Source organism: Tenebrio molitor, chromosome 6, assembly GCF_963966145.1.
Source record: "Tenebrio molitor chromosome 6, icTenMoli1.1, whole genome shotgun sequence".
Taxonomy (NCBI): domain Eukaryota; kingdom Metazoa; phylum Arthropoda; class Insecta; order Coleoptera; family Tenebrionidae; genus Tenebrio; species Tenebrio molitor.
Genome location: NC_091051.1, coordinates 13,976,822 through 14,000,515, shown reverse-complemented (window position 1 = coordinate 14,000,515; position 23,694 = coordinate 13,976,822). Strand labels below are relative to the sequence as shown.

The 23,694-nt window shown below is 38.1% G+C and overlaps 1 protein-coding gene across 4 annotated transcripts in view; it reads right to left on the bottom strand.

The window, feature by feature from the left end:
* Positions 1-23,694, bottom strand: part of Fas2 (fasciclin 2) — a 96,962-nt gene that overhangs the window by 16,920 nt on the left and 56,348 nt on the right. For all 4 annotated transcript variants that reach the window (XM_069050071.1, XM_069050072.1, XM_069050074.1 and 1 more), the window contains exon 2: positions 3,509-3,708. In XM_069050071.1, coding sequence (XP_068906172.1) covers positions 3,509-3,708 — 200 coding nt within the window. The remainder of the gene's footprint in view (positions 1-3,508; positions 3,709-23,694) is intronic.

Sequence of the window (23,694 nt, the reverse complement as noted above, 5' to 3'; positions counted from 1 at the left end):
GTTGGCGTTGGAAAAAAAATAGATTTTTTTGAGGTTTGTTTCAATTTTGAAAATTGCGTGTGTCATGCCAACGATGTTGCCAACTAAAGATTTCAAATGTGTTACCAACATAACAAACTAATATTCAATCATTGACAGTCACTCGGTACAGTAGAAGCTCGATTATCCGAAACCTGGTAATCCGCATTATCCGCAACAAAAGTGTTTTTCAATTTCACCGTTTTATCCGGAATTGTTGGCTCTTGGCCTCCGTTTTATCCGGAAAGTTCCAATGAGATAGCAATCTGAATTCTCTGAAATAATAAAATAATTGTTTTGACTAGAAATCTGATTCCCGCTATTTATTTTGTCTAGAATTTGACACCTTATTGTGGCAAAATTCATTAGTTCACGTTTTTGTGTTGGAGAGACTATGCATCAAGGAAACGTATGACTGGGCATAAATAGCCTTCAATTTCATCATATTTCCATTAATATAATTTTTCTCATTTTGTAATTAATTTGTATTGTTAGCTTTTAATCTTAAAAGCTTAAATAATAATGCGTCCGCACTGATCGAGGCGCGTAGTCAATCTGCAGGGGTGCGGTCCGCACTTAAGAATGTGTAAGACTAGCACTACTATACAGAATCACCACTTGGACACGTAATGCGGTACGTCTTGGCGCTAACATGTATGTTGAATAAAATAACATGATCATTGTAACCAGGAATTATTTGAATTCTCCGTATTATCCGGAATTTCGATCATCCGGAATGGGTCTACCCCCCATTGTCCCGGATAATCGAGCTTCTACTGTATTTAGTTAAGCGTGCTCAACCGGTATGTACTTTATTAAATCTCGCCTGGATTTATTATTAAACAATGCAACCAGAGTTCGGAATCAGAAAAACATACGTGCAGTTTTATGAATCGACTCTCTAGCTCTCGCGTTTCCTAAGTCCACCATCGTAAAATACATATTTCTTGTGTTGCAAGTATCCAGCGTTCAAAAAATTACTTGCTTGCTTTTGTTTCGCTTTTGTTTCCTTAAACGTATTATAACATAAACTCGTCAACTGTCAAACTTGTCATACTCGTACATGACAAACGGCATTTATTTAGCGAGCGAGCTGTGGTTCTAGTTTCGGTAAAAAAAAAAGTTGGTCATTGTTCACTTTAACTACTTCTGGAATTTTCCCGTTTTTTCTGGCTACCAAAAAGTTCTTCTAACAGAACTTTTCTGCTTACCTTAATAACAAACGGTGGTTTTTACTTCAAAATAGAAATATTTTATTGCGGAATCGTATTTTAGTAATGAAAGAAACATTGACGAAATATGAAAGTATGTATGTACTCATTACAGAGATGTTTGGAAGAATATCTAGCTGCAAGAATTTGTAGAAGTGTCGATAAATTATTTCAAGTGACTGTAAAAAGATGTGTCAAACCGTTTTCGTGAAACAGGGAATGTGGGAACAAAGAATCACTACATAGCTACTCTAGTAACAGTTCAAAGAGTTATGAAAAATAAACCGAAAACTTCCAATTCGTCCTCTGTGGCAACAAATGAAGGTATCTTTCGACACGTGACGTACAATACATATTACTAAAGGATTTGCATCTTTATCCTTGTCGCGAGTAATTGTATTTCAAGAGCTACTCCCAACTGATCTCCCACAACGTTTATATTCCTGTGAATTATCCTAAATATTCTACATAATGAATACAATGTTGCGGAATTATTCTTTTTACGGACCAGGCATGGTTTTATACAACAGGGTTTGTTCATTCTAAAAATGTGAGAAGAATGATGAATACAGAGAAATGCTTCAAGAGTTAATTAAAGCATCTTTACATTCGGATAAGACAGGTGTGCGGGCAGCAATTCGTGCAAGGAGAATAAATGGATCTATATTTTTAACCATAATAAATTTATTTTTATTCAGAATTAACTGTCTGCTAAGATGCGATACCGTATCAGAAAAGAAATTTCAAGGCAATTATTGAATTATGTAATTACACCATGATGAACTCCACTGAGTTCGGTTCCAATTAATAATATAAAAAAGTTACACAATGCATAAAGAAACTGAAAAAATAAACAGTCCACAGATGGTGAAAAATATTTTCAGTATGCTGAAACGCAAAACGTTTTGAAAGTGAGGGTAAATATTTTGTTAATTAATAATTTACTTTTGTTGTGCAAAATGATTAGAACTATGAGGTTATGTACGAGTATATGGAGAACATGTCAAAAGTATTCCTGCTACAGGACAAGCGTTTGTAAAAGAAAAACGAAACCACGGTCTGTTTGACCATATCTTTTTTTTTAAACCTCGATATATTTTTTCTTTGGTTATTCTCTCACACCCACCTGATTAATTAATTTGGCAATTTTTTTCCTACGTTTTTGTTTTCATTGTATGTTGATGTTTCATTATTATGGACTTTTCAACCTCTGCTTTTGTATTTTCCAAATTTGCACGTTTTACAACTCCAATTTTTTCACATTATCTCCTTCGAAAATTCTTTCAATTTCCCACACTTACTTCATTACGGCCTGAAACCTCACCTCATATTTTATTCTACTCTTCTTTATTTCATCCGCGTTATTAGTTTTTTTACTCTAATTCTTTAACGCTGTTATCTTACTCCACTGCTTTTCATTAACGCTACTTTTGATTGATTTTATCCTTCAATAGATACATTTTCCTAGGTTTTCTCTTAATTTTTTATCACTTCGCATTATCCTTTTTTAATTAAGAACCTAACTGCGAGTAAGAATTCTCCAAAATAAAAAACGTTTTTGCAATGGAAAAATATGTATAATTCGGGGTCCTGGTTTAAACAGAACGTTATTAGCAATTTTTTTATTAAAACAAAAACGCAAAGCCCCAGAATGCGTTCATTAAAGAAATCCCTAAATTAATGTGGAACGACCTGAGTTTAAAAGCGTGTCGACTTAATCTCATGCAAATTAAAGCTTTGTTTATAATAGCGGCGATTATTACCCGAGGAATAAAAGCAAAGAAAAATCTTTAAAATGTTTCATTTCAATTCGAAAGGCACAATCGCGATATTGAATTTTTATTCGTAAAATCCACATGAGCAAATATGTAAAAGGGAAAATAATTACGTGCCAGTAGAAGGAATGAGATTCAAAATGAATCTCCCTTACAAAGGAAAACCGCGACAAAGCACCAAACAGACAACTAGTCCAAAGAGTACTATACTAGTATGGAATATGTTCGAAGCAAATTTTATTTTTATTTTTAAAATATTGTGAACTCGGTCGCTCATTGTCGAGTTGTTACCGTCGCCTATTACATAAAGCTCCGCAAAGATCTTGATGGTATTTTCATCATCAATTAACCTACGTAACGAAGAATAAACGGCTTAAAACGCGAAAGAATGAAAATATAAACTCGACCAGGGCAAATACGGACAAGCGACAAAAGACCGAATCATTATTTCGGAGCGTGGCCGATTTAAACCCACGCAAAACAAAGCTTAGTGAAAATTGTTACCTGTACATAAATCGGGTTCGCCCGATTGGTGTTTTCTATCCTTCTATTTATGGGATCCCTCCACTCTAATTGGCTGATGAGTTTGGGATCGTCGACGTTCGGTTTACATGTTAACGCAATACTGGCTCCAATTTGGACGGAATTGACCCCTCCATTGTTGGGTTGAATTTCCAGTGACGGGTGGGTTTGTGCACACACCGCTGAAACAAACACATCCGACCAATTAACGGCGAATATTAAACTGATCCCAGGAAAAAAACGAAATTAAATTAATATCAATGCGAACCCATTTATTGGCTGGCACGATCGCGCAATTACGAACTAATAAAATGATCAAATCAATTTCATATTGTAACGGATCATAAACGGCTGAAGTGCACGAGGACATTAAGGGCAATTGCACATGGCACCCCCTGCGGCGTCGCACAATCCTCTAAAATATTGCAGCGATTTCGCCGAGACATTAATCGACGACTGTGCGAAATCTATCAACGCGCCACCTGACCAATAAAAATCATCAACCCCACTGATCATGGATCTGCATCAGCGTCAGTCCGTGGACGGTCAACTTGATGGCTTCAATAAAGACGCATTAAAATTGTTGTGGGCAGCCACCCCAACGCGAATTAAACTGTCTCGCGGCCATCCATCTTAATTCGTTTTAATAGAAACGACGTCATTGATTAATTTGTTATGTTGTTCAAATTTTTGCGGCGCGCCGGACAGGTAATTTAGCGGAATCATTAATTATGGTAATTGTTGAATAATAATTTATCAACAAAACTTAACAATATTTAGTCGCAGCCCCTGCTTAATGGGGGTCGCCGTGGGGAAGCTCGAGCGGCACTAAGTAATACATATAATGGGCTATAAACAACAATTACCTCGAGATACATGGAACCCCGCGCACTTTATGCCGCACTCGCTGAAAGTTCGCTAAAACCGACTGAAACAAGGGGGAAGCGCACATATGCGATGTTCGCCCCCCAAATTACGACTCCTAAATTTCAGCCCATCTAGGTCGGAACTGGTTACCTATTTTGTTTTTTTTTTGTTGATCAACGTGTCTTTCTTGTCTCGTCTGTGGCTGTTAAATTTACAGCTGGGGAAATAGCTAATTATTCCGGCGCTGGATTAATCCATGCGCTACAATAAAATGAGAGTGAAAGACAAGTTTGTATAACATGATCTCGGATGTAATTCACTCTAATTAACGATAATGTATTCAGCTGATGGGATTCGAAATCATCAAATTTTACAAATGACGGCTATTGAATTACGACACAGATTATGGGGTCGTAATGTAACGTAATTGCATCACTTGTGCTCAAAAATGTATGAGGAGGATCGGAACATGAGACTCTTAATCTTGAAAGGCGGACATCCCGGGCACAGTTTCTGGACTGAGTGTGCTCTCTTTTATCAATAAACTATTTGATCCTGAAAAAATTATGGAAACACTATTTTTTTATAACCAGAATGAACAAAACTGCGAGAACGAAAGTCGAGACGAAATTAAGTACATTAATAGTTATTTAATAAACTAGTTTGTTAATGAAGGCGATTAATAATCGAAACTGTTTATAGCACGAACGAGTGTAGCGAATGAGTGCCTTTAATAGTTGAGATTATTAATCGCCCATTAACAAATGAGTTGATTACAAAATGTTTTCGTTGACCGCAAACTTTTTTTTGTGACAAAATTTCAAATTAAAGCCAAATCAAAACCAATTTCATCTTTTTCGATAAAGATGAGACCTTATAAAATACCTTCATCCTTTTTTTCTTCTCAGGGTAGGCCATTTTTAAATTTTTCAACACTTTCTATTCACTTTTCCACAACGAACGTCCGAAGACGTCAACTCCATTTAGATTCAATTTCACGTAAAAATCACGGTTGCTAAGAAAACCTAGTTACCCTTGAAAAATATGACATGCGAATTATAACCAAAAAGGTCGGATTTTGAAAAAGTGAATTCGTAATTGTGCAGTTATAGAGCTATAAAATATAGAAAACCCTGCTGCACTACCTCCTGCAGTGCTGGTAAGTGCAAACAATGCATGTTCGAGGTTGTTTATACATCAAAATATCATCAAAACGTCAAAATCGCAAGAATCGTTGATTAATGAAAAATAGTGTATTAATGAGGTCCATTAATACACTATATTTTAGACAAAATAATTCATTAATATTGAAATTAACAAATATTATGTGTGTATTTACGAATGTATATGGAAGACAAAACTAAACGAACAAAAATTTACGCTTACTCAATCCCCTCCTCCCATTTTGGATGTGCCGCTAGCCTCGTAATAGACAGACTATAGTGACTCAGTGAATCTAAAACTGTGTTCAGTACCGAGTGTCAACTACCAAACCTGACCATAGGAATTTAACATGAAAAATAGTTTTTGCGTGATTTCAGGTACCTACTTCATTAAGAAATTGATTAAATTTAACATTTGTTAAATGGTCAAGTTATTAGAAACATTTTTATTCACATTTATCAAAATGTCGAAATATGTTTCTGTTTAAATTTACTACTAAAATCGCCCAATAATTTGATTATTAAAAATACCATCCCAAACATTAAATTTCTGAGGGCATTGCGTTCTTGTAGTTAAATGTATCCGCGAATTTTCTTGAGACAAATATCGAGTGTTCTGGGTGGCTCATTATTTAACATACATTTGCATTCGTCGGTAAAACATCTGTTTTTAGGTACTATAAATATGTTCTGCTTACCTTATCTGTACGACGGGTGCAGGTAATAATAAGACATCCCAAGCGTAGACAGAAAGTACATAATAATGGGGTTTTCCCGAATTTTAAAAATACAGGACCGGCCGGCCCTAAGCCACTAAACAATTACAGTCTTAGTTGTACCGTTCAAGAAATAACTTGTGTTGTGTAAAGTGAATTCAGTGCGTTAATTTTACTCAATATGTAATATTTGTTGCCAATACTGGTGAATCATCTAATGAATTTGATTCAAATGACGATTAATTTTCCATTTGTTTATGTAAGTATTTTATGATTTTATTTATTAATTTACTTTAAAGTATACATGTAATGGATACTTTATTAATTACTCTTATTTCTTTATTTAGTAATCTTATTTCTCAAATACAAAGTTTCCCAATACAAAATCAACAATCTCTTAACATTTTTTTGGTCACTGATCGCAAAATGTGTTTTATTTTTTTTTTATTTGCGGATACTTTAAGGTCTCTTTCTTTTGCTCGTCGATAAGATGGTGAAAGTACGACGTGGTACCAATTTTATGTGAACAGAGGGATTACTACTTTACAGTACCCACACAATGAAAACTTGCCGCTTTCGTAATTTACGGCGTTTTGAGTTTACAACTTTACCCAAGATTTAAAACGAATGGACTATAGTATCGTAGATCGTATTGGCGGTAGTTTTTACCGCCGGAAATCTGTCAACTGTCATGTCAGTATATATGTACTATGGCGGCCAAAAAATTTCGGCCGTCATTTTTCCGTCATTTCAAAAAAATCGGTGTAGTCCATTCCTTATTGTCATTATGATTGATGTTTTTACTTGTCACTTTTGAAAGTCAAGCAAAATGCCATCGGTATCAAATTTTAATAAAATCAAAATAGTAACTCTTGCACAAAGAGGAATGTCCCAAGCTCAGATTTCGATGGACCTTCGTATACCTAAAAGTACAATTTCGTCCATTCCTCAGAAATGGAGACAAGATGGAATGGAACTATTGAAAGACGCCAAGACTCAGGGAGGCCTAGCACATTTACTGCAGAAGAAGATAATATGCTTCTCAATAGATTACGCAATAGCCCTTTTATGACGGCTGTTGAAGGGGTAAATACAAGCAAATACAACGGAAAGGAGCGGTCGATTTTCGGCAAACATATAGGCATGGATTTTAGTAGATAGACCTGGGCTAATGTTGTCTCTAGAAGATCGGCTCAACAGTGATGTTTATGTTAGGATTCTTGAAGACGTGATGATGCCTTTAGTTTCAAGAATTTTTCCGAATTTTAACTTCATATTTCAACAAGACAATTGTTCAATGCATTCAGCACATAGGGTAGCAGAATGGTAGCATAAACGTTCTTGATTGGCCAAGTCGCAGTCCAGATTTTTGGTTCGTAATTTGCAACAACGACAAGTGATTCGGAATAGGGCAGAACTTTTGACTGCGATTACTAATGCATGGCAATCATTACATAGGAATTATCACAGAGATTTATGCCTCTCCATCTCGCGTCGTGTAAGACGAGTTATTGACGCCAATGGAGCAATGACCAAGTATTGATTTTAAACTTCATTCATTTTATCTTTTGATTTAGCTAAGTACTTAAACAAAAATAAATGTTTCATTTCCTTGTCTTTGCCTTAATGTTTTTCGTTTGATTTTTTAAAAACTACGGCATACTCGTGTAATTTCCACGGTTCTCTGTTTGGTACTTTAATCCAAAAATAACCGCAAGTCTGCCTCTAGTCTCTAGTGCCACTAGCGACTAGCGGTCGTGTGGTAATTGTGTAAGAGTGGAACTTGTCCTTTGTATTCACAAAATTTGAACTGATGGACTGAATGACAGATTGTCAAAATGACAATAACGATAACAAAGCGAGGTTATTGGTGCTTAAGGGTAGTTTACACTTCATGTCAGGGCCTTGAAAGTGACGGACGAAATTTTTTGGCCGCAATAGTACTATGGCGGACAATAAATTTAGGCCGGCCTGTCATTGGCTTGACATCAAAATGTGAAGCTGGCATTATGTTCAACTAACCCCATTTTCGATTTTTGTCATTCTTGTCATCGTGACAGCGATAATCAAAATTAAAATTGTAAAAAGAAGCGTGCACCAGAGAGAAATACTACTACAAATCAGTTATGCTAGTGCGTCATGATCTGTAAGTTACGAAAAGGGCGAAGGAAACGCCAAACAGCTTGAAAACCTTCAGCTTGACAAACTGACATCAGTCATAATGACAATAAATGGTCGCTTGCATTGACTTTTTTGAAATGTCAGAAATTTGCCGGCCTAAATTTATTGTCCGCCATAGTATATGAAGCGGCCCACCCTAAAATTAATCGCCCAGCCAACTACGATGTTATAAACGTTTACAATAACCCTGCATAAATCTGATCAAGGGTAAAGATCACTCACCGTTGATCTTGTGCCCGCTGAGAGAGCAAATCCCTTTAGTTAATATCAGCTAATTTTAAACAATACATACTACTTTTTTTGTAGAAAAAAATACGGCATACAATGATCAAAAATGACCTTCAATCACAAATTGGAAATTAAACTTGAGAATTGCGATAGGATGTGGTGACAGCTACAAAAGATTTCATAAGCAGAATGAACAGAATTTGTGACACTGCACTCTTTTCTCTACATTTTGAGCAAAGGAAGACAATCAGAATTTGATCTCATTTCGGGCACCACTTTTCATCCTACTCCCATTTCCTTACGGAACAAGAAAAAATAATTTTTTGTTTTACAAAAAATTTATTCAAAACGTTGCTTTGTATACAATGCGAGTGTAAAGTTTGGAACAAATTCGATAAAATTGAAATTATGTATCCAATTAAAAAAAAATTTTTTTAGATCTTTGTAATTTTCCAAACGTTTTTTGTTTTCACACGACGACGTCATCGACAGTCATTTTTTCCGTACCGTTTAGGTGGAGCATTGAAATATTTAATGCAGCCATATATCGAACATGTGTTTTCGACAGTTTTCGAGAAAACAAAGTTTAAAGTAAAAACAAAAAAATATAAACATATTATTCTTGTGGAATATTGATAGTCAATTAGTTTCGAAACGATCAACATTTGATAGAATAACATTAATTAGCTAAAAATAATAATTAAATTAGCTGTTCGAATTACGATCCATTAACCTCTTGACTGAAATCTGAAATTTTATTATTCTTAGACAACATTAGGCTAAAGGGTCTGACCTTAATGGAACTTAATTTGTTTGCCTTTGAAGACAACGATTAAACTGTCAATATTCTACGGTGTATTTTTTGTGTATTTTTGTTCTTACTTTAAATTTGATTACAATCACGAACACTGCCAATGTTATATACAATGAGCGGCAAAAAGCATTCCTTAAAAATTAAACAAAATTTTTTTCAAAAAAATCTTTGGACAGGTCAATTTTAGTTTATAAAATACATGTTTTAATACAAAATAAAATTACAAGCAGTCATTTGTTTTCGAGTTATGACGTCATCGATACTTTTTTTAAATGGAAACCCCCTATTTTTTTCTTGATTCTGATAGCCCTTTCAATTGTCTAAACGCCAGTATAAAAATTTATGTTTTATGTTATGTTTATGTTTTTTTTTGTGATCCGCTTGAAGATAACATAGTATACATATATCATTCAGAGTAGAAGGTCTTTTTGTGCCTCAACTGCGTTTCGGCCTTCAATCTCTGGGCTAGGCACAAAAAGACTCACTTCTACTCTTAATGATATACCTAATATACTATTGTTGATTCATTGCATTAGATGTAAATAAAGACCGGAATATGTAAAAAAAAAATTCAGAATTTAGGACAACACAGAAAAAGATATCACAACATAATTTGTTTGCAGTATTTACTAAAAGAAATCGTTCTCAAGAAAAACATCTTTAGTAAACGTTTCAATTATTTTATCGCAAAAAAGCAAGTTTCAGCGATCTAATGGTATAAAGATTACGGCTGGTCCCTATGTGAATATCTATTCAGAATCTTCTGATCTCTCGGGAATTTCAGTAATGCTCCCCTAAAATTAGATTCGTTATACAATTGAAGTATTATGAAATAAATGAAAAAATTCCCAATTCATTTTTGCCTAGTTTATTTGTTTCTTTCTAAAACCAATAACAGAGCAATTAAACAGTTAAAAGCCAACACTGACTTTCCTCAATTATTTTCTGGTGGTTGATGGCACTGAATTCTACCGAGTCCGGTATGAACATCTCAAAATTATACAGAAAATCTTCAATAAAGTCTCACGTTCCAAGCGCAGTAACTTGTTTGCAAAACACATTCTTCCACGTTATTTTTACGCAAAATGGGAGATTATAATTTATCATTAATTGCATACACCAGATCATAACGTTCTATAATAGTAATTTATTATACGAGTTTTATAAGATACCATTTTGTCGCACGGGTTTTTTAGAGCACGAGGAGCGCAGCGGCGAGTGCTATAAACAAACAAGTGCGACAAAATGGCTTATAAAACGAGTATAATACAATATGTCGTGAAGTGCAGATCACGTAGCAACAACTCACTATGAGTCACTGCCAACATTAAAAATTTAAGTAAATGTTCCTGAAACGCGTATCGAAAAGAGCTCCTTTTCGAAACCCGTTTGAGTGTTATACTGACTGTGTTATAGGTGCAAAATAGAAAAAAAGATTTCCATAATCATATAAATAATGCCAGATTTAATTCAAAATAAATAACCTTTTAATCAAGATAGTCTTGAGTTAATTTAACCATTTGTTTAACCAAAATCTACTGCTATAATTCTTGGCTAATAACGAATTTTATTGTTACATATTATGTAGAACTAAATGGACCACATTATTTAATGAAACATTAATTCAATTCGGCAAATTGCCATTTTGATTTAATTAATATTATGGCCATGCGTGGATATTAAATTAGTGATTAGTAATATTCACGTAAAGGAACACTGAAAAAGAATCCTTTGTCCATCTAATTTTCATTTGACAGTCTCGCATGTCAGGATCCAGTGCAAATCGACTAGAAAAACGAACGTTCCTATAACTAGTATACATTGAAGGAAACTTCAACCGATTCAAAATTAAAATTTTAACCCCGGAAAAAAAAACATTTCCAATTCATATTTAAGCCGACTGTTAATTAACACCGCGTTAAAAAGCTGCATTTCTACGCTGACAAAAAGAAAACGTTTTTCCGATTCGCAGCTTTCCGAGCTGACATAATATTCGATGAAAAATAGTGTCAGTGACACGTTTCCGCTTTTGTTGGAGTAAATTCGCAATTTAGCACGTTTAGTGGAGTTGGAAATTTTTATTTCTCCTTGCTAGCTTACATTAAGACTTGAAATGTTGCTTCTGTGTCTACAAAAAGAAGGCAAGTGATTAATTATAGAAAACGTATTACTGTACATTGTAACGGGGACGTGCTGGTCGTACATTAAAGGCCTCAGTGACAGAAATGTATTGCTAGGTAATTTTATAGTAACATTTACGTGAACAGCGTTATAAACCAGCATTAGGCGTAAAATATATAGAAATAAATGCCGCCTCACTTTTCAGCGTATTACGATATTTTACGGTTTGCGCATAATAAAATTATATTCACTCACCCCCCTCGAGTCATTTATTACAGGGCGCCATTTGAATTTCACATCGAAAACACGACATTTTCATTCCGCCATTGATGGATCAACTGGAAACCTCCGACGATATTTTTACTTTATTTGCTCCGTCAACATTCACTCAGAAATCTCACGTTTTCTGAGGGGCACATTGTGTTATCTCCTCGTTCCGGGATCCGTGTTGCTAAACAGTTTTCCCTCCACGACCCGACAAGAATTCGCTTCAGAAAAAAAAATTAAACGATTACGTCGTTTGTTTGTGAAATGTCGTCCGATCCATCCGTCAAGCTTTTGAAATATTTACGCTTCCAATTCAGTCCATGGACGACCATAAAAATGTGCAGAGACCGTTAAAAGGCGTCAGCATAAAGTTGGTGCAGGAGGAAGGGAAGCATGCAAGGCATGCAGCATTGTTCTCAACTGGGAAACAACTTGCAACTTACAAAAAGCTTCCCTCCCTTATTTTATGGTATATGATGCGTAACACCATTAACCTCATAATATATCACAGATCAAGACATTTTCTTATCAAAAATGCACTTTACTTCGTTTTCTTATTGGCTAAAAATTTTATTACGATCCTTGAAGGATAATAAAGCGCTTCACCCTTCACGGAACCAAATTTCTCCATCAGGACTGGTTCTAAATTTCCGAAGACGTCGTCCGGTAATTTGAGTATTTTTGTTGGTAGGATAATAAACGTAAGCCACCCCTGGCGAATCTGTCCGAATGTATAAATTTTAGAGACGCTACCATCAATTTCATGGTCTGTTAACTTGTCCAGGGCTGGGATGACAAAAAGCCCCAATACATCACGGTCTAAGGCCTAGTATTCATTGCTTCTACCCCTCCAACTGCAGCCGCAGACCGATCGCTTCTCGCTGCAGGAATTATTGACTGCAAATTTTCGCATAAAACACCGAAACCTGTTTAAAAAAAAAAGAGTGTATGCTAAAGACCGCACGACAGAAGTGAAAACTTCTATGACGTTCGTAATTGATTTTAAGTAATACATATATGTTTTACTAGATAAATAGGTACTACATCCATCTGTGAATTTACAATGTTTGTCATGTCTTTCTGTGACGCACAGTTTCTCGCTCGCTCGGCTAAACTCGGCTCCCCCGAACTTAATCGAATGACCCTTTCGCCTCGGAGCGTGACGTGACGCGTGACGCGTAACCGTGAAACTATACACTTCCCGGGAATAATGTTGCGACCACCTTAAAGAAGTTTTCACTTCAAAAACTTGCGGTACATTATACACAAGATCCCGATGGAATGTGGCGATAACCACGTGTTTCCCAGCGATACCGCCACCGAATGAATTGCTCTCGTGACATGTAATTATTAGAAAAGCGCAAGACGGAAACTTTAATGACACCAATTTTCCACCCACCCAAAAATTTAATGATCCGTGAATTACCCAGACAACAAATTTGCATAACCTAAGATGACTACACCGGGAAGAATGTACTGTTTAAAAGTGATTTTATTAATCAGTTCAGTGAGTTTTATTTGCCGACCGCCGACTTTGATTCGTTCTAGATTATTCCAGAATATATTACATTTTTTTATATTCCAGGCGAGTACGCAAACAATATACATGCCCTAGATTGCCAGGCATGAATAGGAACTGCTCCTAATAAAATTGCCGGAGCGGTGGTATTTAAAATATGTATTCGCAGCTACATATTTGCATTGCAAGTACATACTCACAGAATCGTGATCAAAGAACTGGAAGCTCAACTGTGAGTTTCGGAAGGATTTTTCGACTTCATAGAGACGACACGAAATGATTTCCACAGAAAATAATTCTTTGACGAAATTCTGCACAAACTAGTTACCATTCGTGGCAAATAAGAAAACAGCTTTGTAGAAAGCTTTACTGATCTTGGAAAATGACCGATCTAATTTTCTTTTAATCGCGAGAATGTGACTAAAACGGAAACATCAATTCCAGTTTCCTAGTTGGGTAAAAATAGGAAATATCGAGCCCCATCAAATATCGACTATGAGATACATTTCTATCGAGTCTAATAAAATATTATGGCCCGGTCGTCCATAATGTCTGACCTCATCAACAATTAATCCATCAACCAGCCAGTTTCTCCTTATTTTCGTCCCTCCATTACGTTCTTAATGTTGCTCATTTAATTACAACATCGATTACCTATTGACAAACACGATGTCCGCCGAAACCTTCCAGTTTCCCAAAGCTGTCCTGTAACAATATACCTTGCGGAAGACGGCTTGTCAGATTTGCCGTCGTAGAGGCCAACTTACGGATGCATCTCGTGGGAGACTGGGTCACCTCTGTGATTTCGCCACCGGTAATTGGCACGCTCAACCTCGATATGTTCCCAAGTTTACGAAGTGAGATCGATAGCGGTCGCTCATAACTGTGAATTTATCAGCTGGGGGCGGTTTTATCAGTGCCACTGGTGTTGGTTCACTCATCATAAAAAATGTGTAAAAAAAATTGAAAAAAAAAGCTTTACGACGACGTAATTTGGACAACAATCGGATCTTCGACCGCGGAGGCGTCGCAAAATGCTAACGACGTTCACGTCACAAATTTCTGCATATTTTTCGGGTTTATCAGAACCTGCGACCCACATTCTCATTCAATTAGCAATAAAGCCAGCTAAGAAATCTACATGTTTACGGGAGGAGGGCGGCGGTGATGGCTGATACGACGAAATTACCCCGATAGACCCTCAATATTCATAGAAATCCAGGAATGGTGTAGTTTTAGTAACCACTAAAAACACAAAGACACGACTTCGTTGCGATTTTGAATTCTGGCCCTTTTGTTGAACACAACGAGACCACACACTGCGGGATCATCCGAATTGAGCAAATGGAGTAATTGAGGTTTTGTGTTTGTGATGGGCGGTGTACCTTTCATTTAGGTAGTAATAACAAGGGCGTTCGTTAGGTCCTTTCACGATAAACAACACGCCAGACCCCCGAATTTGATAATTCACTTCGTTAACTAAAGAAGCTCAAGGGAATGTCGGAAGGATCAATTTGCGCGGTGCGCGGAGGTTGTTTGCTTTCCCCGCCACCTCTTGTTACCTGACAAAGAAGAAAAAAGCACGTATCAAACGCTAATTAAATCGAGATTGGGGGCGTACTAAGATAGTGCAAATCCGATTCCGGGGAGGATTTACGCGTACAACAGTAAGCTTAACTATTTAGGGCGGCGCCCACAAAAAGTTGATCATTATTTCGTCGGCAGCCACCTTATTATTTTTCCCTTGGTTATCATTCTGACCCTCGTTATTCTTCCAAATACAATGAAGTGACAACAGAACAGTCGACCAAAAAATATGTAATAATAGATGCTGCTTTATTTTTGATGGAACAAAAGGAGGAGCATTGATAAGACGAGGACCTTATCGAGGTCTGCGAAGCTCGACGTAGATACCGCGTTCTTGGTACGTTTAAATTCGAGTAAAAAAACTGAGAGCCTGAAAAAAAAATCGGGGTTTTAAAACAAAGCCTAAGGGTATATATCGCCGAGAATTACGATTTAATGGATTAAACTGATGGTTGAATGCCGAACAAAGTGAGTTCAATTCATCTCTGCTTCTTTACCCAGCAGTAAAAAACCATTCTGTTCGACTACTCCGGTTTTATTTAGCAAAGTTTTAGTAGAGCGCACAAAAAGAGGTGAACCACTTTCCGATTGAATAGCTCCGCGTTCAACTTTTCACCAACTTTGTGTGACTTATCATAAACAAACTTCTTAAAATCGTGTAAGCTGCATCAATTAATTACGACGTGAAAGAAATCGGTACGGGGTAATCCGGAAAAGTTCGAGATGTGGTGAAGATAGAGTCTGATGCGGAGGATAGACGGTCGATCGACTTGTAAAAGACGGGGACTAGATTGGGGCTTGTGTGTGAGTTGGTTTCCATTGACCAAGTTTAAAGTTGTGGATTGATGAAGTTTGACAAACAAAGTTGGGGCTGCAAGACCGAACCTCCTCCTTGACAGCCTTATTTATTTCCAAACATTTAAGAATGGGGGAATTAAAATTCAATTATTTATTCAATTATCTCGACATCGGAAAGCGGAAAGCTTGAAATTGAGACCCGTCGAAGGGATCACTTCCGATATTATTCGATGAAAACTATCGGACCGCCCTCTGGGCCGGAATTTTTATCGACCTGGAAATACGACAATTGTTTCATTGAATCAGGGGCTTGCGAGTGTGGGAAATGGTCGTGGATTCTAAACTGCCGAACGAAAATCCAGGGATATAACAGTTTTCTCTCGTATGGGCCGGTTTTAAACATTTTTCAAATAAGTTTCTCGAACGACGAGATTTTCCCACTTGCAACGAACACTGCTAAAATATGAACGTTATTATTTCGAACGTGCCTCGATTACGAATTATTGAATATTTTACCAAAATCGACCCCCACCTGGAATTTCATTCGGTAATTTTGGTACGAACAAAATCTACCCCGTCGACAACACATTTCCACCTGTCCACCACACATCAGTTGTGTTACATTAATATTTATCAAAATCCTCGTTCACGACAGTCCCTAATTTCCATCTGGAAAAATCCGCATTCACAAAAACTTTTCATTATTTCGAATTTACCTGAGCATATAATTAAATTCCATACGACTACCATATTTCAAAGTGAAATAATAATGAGTAACTGTAACCCATTTATCTTGCGAATTCCCGCATGAATGCAGGATGTGCGATAATTGCCAACCCATAATTACTCAATGATACAAATTGCTACTTCTTTTACTTGTAGAAACATTGCGATTCCGTTGCGATCTGGTGTTCGTTTTATCTCTTTGACCGGCTCGAGGAAAGCGTAATGGCTAGAAGAATGGGAAATATGATGGCTTATCAATAACCCGAATGTAGCATGTCGATCCGATGCTGAAACGTTCCACAGAACAAATAAATAAAGTACGTGATCCCATATTTTCAGCTGGTTTACAGATGGTGCGGTCATGATAACTTTTGTATTTTCTTTCTGCGTTTCTCCCTCTAGCTCGTACGATATGATGAAACTGTCTTAATTCCGCAAAACAATCTGTTCTAATTTTATTTTAATTGGACAGATAGCGTGGAATATTTTCCTGACATGAGACTCGGTTATTACGGTGCCATTTTGAGACATCAGGCGACTGTGCCATCAAATCTATTCCCGAAGACCTAAATATAACACGTTTACCTTGGATCGCTCAAAACCTTATTAACTATCCAACACTTTCAATTTATTTTCCGATCAAAATTTCCAGATTAAAAAAGCGTGCCGACTTACACGTTTGCTTATTTATTCAACGTTTGCATTAATCTCAAGACGGATTAGGGAACAGTCACTGCGAAAAGTAACGCAACTGATCGTTAAAGATAATGGAAACGTACAGGAGGCACGAGGTTATAAATTGCCGTGAAAATGTTTTCCTTATATTACGGAACGTTTGCATTTTTTTCAATTTTCCGATGCCTAAAAACAGCCCCCTAATGCGGATAGAGATTAATAAAATTTCACGGTGAAATAAACGACTGCAAGGAAGTTAAGGATATTGTGAAAAAATAATGTGGCAAGTAGAAATGGAGATAGCCCAAGTTCCGTCGATAAATTTCTTAGATGTTCCATAATTTTCGGGCCAGCAAACACATAACGATCGAGTTTGGCCTTATAAATACACTCCAACCGTTTTCGATTAGATTGAGGTCAGGCAATCTCTATGGCGTCGATAAATCTTCGAAACAGGCATCGTCACACTATTTGTGACGTTACAAGCTAAGTGCAGTCGAACATTATTGTCCGAATAACAATCTCGATAAATTCGTGATGTTCCCTTTTACGTCTAAATTCAAAACATATTTTGATTCGTGGCTGGCGCGCCATCCGCCACATTAACAAAAAAATATTGTTGTGGAGCTTCATTAGCACATGTGTTGAAAGTTGCGTTAAAATCATGTCGACAACACTCTAATGGGTTCTTCAACCACAGCGATGTATTTTTATTAGTGTTGAACACGCCACCGAATCGGTTATGTAATTTACAAAAATTCCTTTAATAAATCAGAATTAGCGATACATAAAACGCGATTCTTGTCTCGACCCCCCTGTCTTCATATGTTAATAAATCTTGCTTAGGGGCGAGAAAAATCGAAGACATTTAGATAAAAGTGTAGAAAAGTATGCGGGAAGCTCGGCAAAGGAAGCAGATAATCGTACGACGGGATCAACCGAAGACTAAATTTCATCCGTCAGCTGCTGCAAAATTTTCTCTTAATTTAAAAATACGTCTCGATATTTTAAGTGGTGCTTAGGTAAAACCGGAACAAATTTTCAATTTCCACGGGCTATAAACGGAACAGATTCCAATCTACTTTTTAGGAGCTCTTTTGATAGATGTCAAACTCCAAACAATAATAAACGCCCGTCTATAACATTCTGATATCATCCGTAGCCATTTTAGACGCCATCAAGGTAAGTTACGAGCATCAGATGACATACTATACGAAGTATTAAAGAAAAATAGTTTATCCCACTTCTGATAAATTAATATTGAGCTCTTCACTTCTCTGTCAGGATCCAGTGAAACTCAAACTTCAAATAAAGTGTAAGGCGTATCGGAGAAAATGCAATCAAAGACTTGTTTCCTTAACAAACTTTAATTCTGAACTGTTTTTCATACACAAAAATCTCCCCCTTTATAGGCGGGCTATTACAAAACTTGAGACCCTTCGTTGGGGTCGATATTATGCAAAAAACCAATTAAGACAGCTGCAGTTACCTAATCCTAAGAATGCACCAAAGACCGCAACATCTGGACAATAATCCATAACCTACCAACTAGCATAAAATAAAGTTCGGTTCCTTTACACCCTCAACGTGGTGTAAATGAAGCAGAACGACACATATAGAAAAAAAGCGGGGTAGCTAATTCGGGGTCAAACGCCGGGGTCATGCAGCTATGTTATTTTTTTTCTTAATTCTAAAAAATATTGTAACAATTCGGCCTTTCCTGACATAGTCCTCGTCCTCGAGGGCGTTCTCCAGATGGTCATTAGTCAAAACATAAAACAAACCTACCATACATTTCTATCGTAACCTAAACACCTGCTACAAAATTCTCAACTACAAAATACGTCTAAAAATATTAACTTCTTTAAACAGGTAACAATTTTAACCTATCTACTGCTATAATGCCTTTGTAAAGACGGTTACTTTGTTGTTCACCTTCAATGTCTTGTATCACATATCTATCATTACCAATGAACTTCACAATTTCGTATGGGCCTCGGTACTTTGGTACTAACTTACGACTTTCGCCCGTGGCTGGAGCTTCAGACCGCACAAGAACTAGATCACCTTCTTTGTAAACTGGTGCCTCTCTACGACCCTTATTAAACTGTCTAGCCATCTTTTCCCTATTTTGTTCAAGTCGTGATCCTACCGAAAGCGGAATTTTACTGGTTTCAACCCCCGTACCGATCTCCCTATTAATACTGCGAATCTCATCTGGTAATGGATTATCGCCGAATCCCTCGCGCTCATACCCGTGTACCAAGCTAAACGGAGTACATTTGGTTACGCTGTGCACTGCACTATTTATCGCCCACTGTACCTCACATAATTTTTCATCCCAATCTTTTGCATCTATCTCAGATGTCCCCGCAGCTGTACATGATACAATCATACTATTTAACCTTTCCACTTGCCCATTGGCTCTCGGAGTTGCCGTAGCGATTCGTACGTGTTGAATATGATGGTCTGTGCAGAATTCTTCAAATAAATTAGCAACAAACGCAGTACCCCTATCTGTAATAAGTCGATTTGGTCTTCCATAATGAGAAATAACATCTCGCAACATATCTACGGCTTCCTCGGCTCCGACACTTGCGACTGCTCGTAAAACCACGTATTTGCTGAAACCGTCAATTATGGCTGCTACGTACTTTTTATCGTTATTCGTAGTCGGAAATGGTCCTAAGTGATCCATATGTATCACCTGAAAAGGGGTTTTTCCCTTTTCCAGAGGATGTAGGTAACCCGGTGGTTTTCCCCTAGGAGTTTTATAAAACAGACAGCTGATACAGCGATTAACCCTTTTCGCAACAAACTCCCGCATTTTAGGAAAATAGTATAATTCCTTCAACTTTGCAAGAGTCTTATCTATCCCCAAGTGCATCAGTTCGCGATGTATCTGATCCACAATCTCTTGACGTAAGTCTACTGGTACGTACAACCTCCACTTTAAACCCTTAACTCTGTAAACCCGCCCCTTATAGAGAGTGAACCTTTCATGAGTCGCCCGATCACCCGTCTCTAACAACTGCAACACCGCCTTTGTCTCATCACACGTTCGTTGCAACGCGGCCACCCAGTCGGTGTTAATAGTGATTCCCAAAATTTCTGGCAACCCGTTAATAGGAACCTCAGTCGCATTTTCTACAGGGTTACGGCTAAGCGCATCTGCTACTTGATTATTTTCCCCCTTTTGGTATTCGATGGTGTAATTGTATTCGGATAATTTTACAAACCAGCGCCCGATTCTAGGATTCAGATCCTTCTTGTTCGCCAACAACTTAAGACTATTACAGTCCGTTCTGATTACAAATGGAATCCCTAATAAATAAACCCGAAATCTATCCAAAGCTGCAACAATCGCCAACCCCTCGAGTTCGTAACTACTGTATAGAGATTCTTCGCGAGTTGTTTTCCGACTGTAATATGATACTGGTAGCAGTTTTCCGTTCTTCTGCTCTTGTAATAAGATTGCACCTAAGCCTAAACTACACGCGTCCGTGTGCAATTCAGTGCGCGCTGCCGGGTCGTAGACACTTAAAATCGGTTTGTTTACCAATAAATCTTTGATTTTGTCAAATGCCTCCTGTTGGGCGTCTCCCCAAACAAACATCTCGCCCTTGCGTAACATATCACTCAATGGTCTGGCAACCGTAGCGAATCCCTTTATGAACCGCCTAAAATAACTAGCTAGACCCAAAAACGACCTGACCTTGTGAATGTCTGTCGGGACATTAAATTCAGCCACAGCTCGCGCTTTCTTTTCGCCCGGTTCAATACCCTTTTCCGAAATTGTGAAGCCCAAATATTCGATTTTCCTCATAAAGAAATAGCATTTAGTTAAATTTAATGTCAAGTTAGCATGCCTAAATCGTTCAAATACATCTTTGATTTTGGCCAATCCTTCACTTACAGTTTTTGACGGTATTATGACATCATCCAGGTATGCCATTGCGGTATCATACCTTAAGTTACCAAGTACTGTATTTATTAACCGCTGAAACACTGATGGAGCATTGGCCAATCCAAAGCTCATTCGTTTAAAACAATACACTCCATCAGGTGTTATAAATGCCGTCTTCTGGCGCGCATCACTCGACATCGGCACCTGGTGATAGGCGCCACTTAAATCTAAACTCGTATAATATACCTGACCTCGCAAGCGGTCCAGCTGATCATCGATGTGGGGTAGAGGGTAGTGCTGTTTCACAGTTTTCTTGTTGAGCGCACGGTAATCCACACACATCCGGAACTCACCACTTTTCTTTCGCACTAACAACACTGGACTTGCAAACGGTGAGTCCGTTTCTTCGATGATGTCGGCTTCCTTCAATTCCTGGACGATGCGTTGTACCTCTCCACGTTCGCTGAATGACATTCGGTACGGCCTGTAGAAAACTGGCTGGTCGTCTGTCAGATGCAGGTCCATCTCCAACACGTTGGTACACCCCAATTGACGCATATTCCGAGCCACTAAGTCTTTAAAATCCACTAATAATCCTTGTAGCTCAAGTAATTCATCACCACTTAGTTCGGTATTGATCTCGGACACGTCAATCGGGTCATCGTTGACTTCGACTCGGCGAGTACCTTCGCGACACGGTTCACCTCTTGCCACATTATCGTTCTTGTTGACGGTAACGTCCTTGCCACTGATATTTAGGACGGGCAATACTGCTTCACCCTCCTTATCCGTGGTTACCACACATCTCGGCACGACACCTCCGATTTCGCGTAACCCACCTTCCACACAAAGTTCACGTTCGCGTACATCACTTCTTACGACGACGTGTCCCAAGAAGTTATTCGGTATCACCGACATATCTCTCGCCCAGAGAGCCACTTTTGAAGTCGATATATTTTCTGTCACAGGTACTTCACGAATTAGAAGTTCATTCGCGGTTTTGATTACTTGGATATGTCCTTGCTCCGTGAACGGATGTCCCACCAACAAAGGCACTTCCTGACTTTCCTTGGGGACTATCTGCAGTGTCACTTTGGCAACAACACTATCTATTTCCAAATCCACATCTACGTCTCCCAAGGTTGCAGTGATTGCACCACCATATCCCATAATTTCTTTGGTATTTGCCCAGTTACAATTCAAACGCAACTGAGCAATACAATCATCGCGCAGAGCACACACCTGACTTCCCAAGTCTACATAACTTCTCAGTTGTTTTCCATTGATCTTCGCATCTTTGAAAAACTTGAGATTTGAATCATTGGACAGAATGTTGTTTTCCGTTGCCACGTTTACATTTTGTCTTGCCGCATTTTCTGTTGTTCTTTCTCTCTTCTCGCATCGGCTCGCATAGTGTCCCATCTCATTGCACTTAAAGCACATCACTTGTGACGTCGCTGTCGGTGCAGACTGTTTTTTGCTGAAGGAAACGGGTACTTTCCCTGTCGAGTCTGACGCTTCTCCAATTTTTGCCGTACAGTTTTTTGAAATGTGCCCTCTTTTCTGGCACTTAAAGCAAAGTACGTCCTTACCTCTCGCACACTCCGTCCGATTCTCGCGTAAACCCGATAACTGTCCTTTATAAAATTGTTCACTGTCTAAAATGTCCTTTAATAGACTTGTCTCGTCATAGTGTCGCGCAAGCAAAATTGTCCTAGCCGCTTCTCGTGACTTAAGTCCCATCAACACTAGCTTTTTACTTTCCTGGAACTCCAATTTTAACTCCCGACACAATCGCATTTTCGTATAGAAATAGTCCTCCGCACTTTCATCTTTCCCTTGTACACGAGCTTCCATCTCATGAACTCGTTCCGTCAATGTTCGCGTATCTTCATACTTTTCCCGAAATTTCTCTTCGAACTCACTCCAAGTTCGAATTTCCTCTTGATGGTAACGATACCAATTTAGAGCGCTGCCTTGGAGATGTTGTCGCGCCATCTCCAAAATAATATTTTCGTTCCAAAATTGTCTTCTACCCATCGCCTTTATATCCCGAAGCCAGTTCCTTGCTTCGAAATACCCTCCTCTGCCACTGAACGCCTTCAACCCTTGCGTCAGATCTGGCATTACACAAAAATTTCCAGGTGTCGGTTCACCCGTCGTCATCGTATCACTTGCATACCCTGCAGGTGACGCCCCTGATGGAACCAATCTCCTAATTAGCTCCACCACCGCATCCACAGACATCAACTGTTGTTCTGTTGCATGCGCCGAAGATTGCATTCTCTCTGTGTTGTCCTCCGCCTGCTTCTTCTTCAGTTCCAACAATAATCTGGCGTTTTCGACCTCCTCTTCAGTGTACTCACCGGCACTTGGTGAACCCGACCTAGACATCCCGTTACTAGGCTTCACCCTCAGAATACGACGATACGATATTACCCACGTACCCGTACTCACTTCCCGCAATACACTTCAGAGTCCCGGAGAAATCGCGAAACCCACAATCGAAACTTCAGTAATTCACTTTTAACTTGTTTCCGTACTAGGTACACTTAATTCGCGGACGTATCACAGGTAACATCCCACTTCTGATAAATTA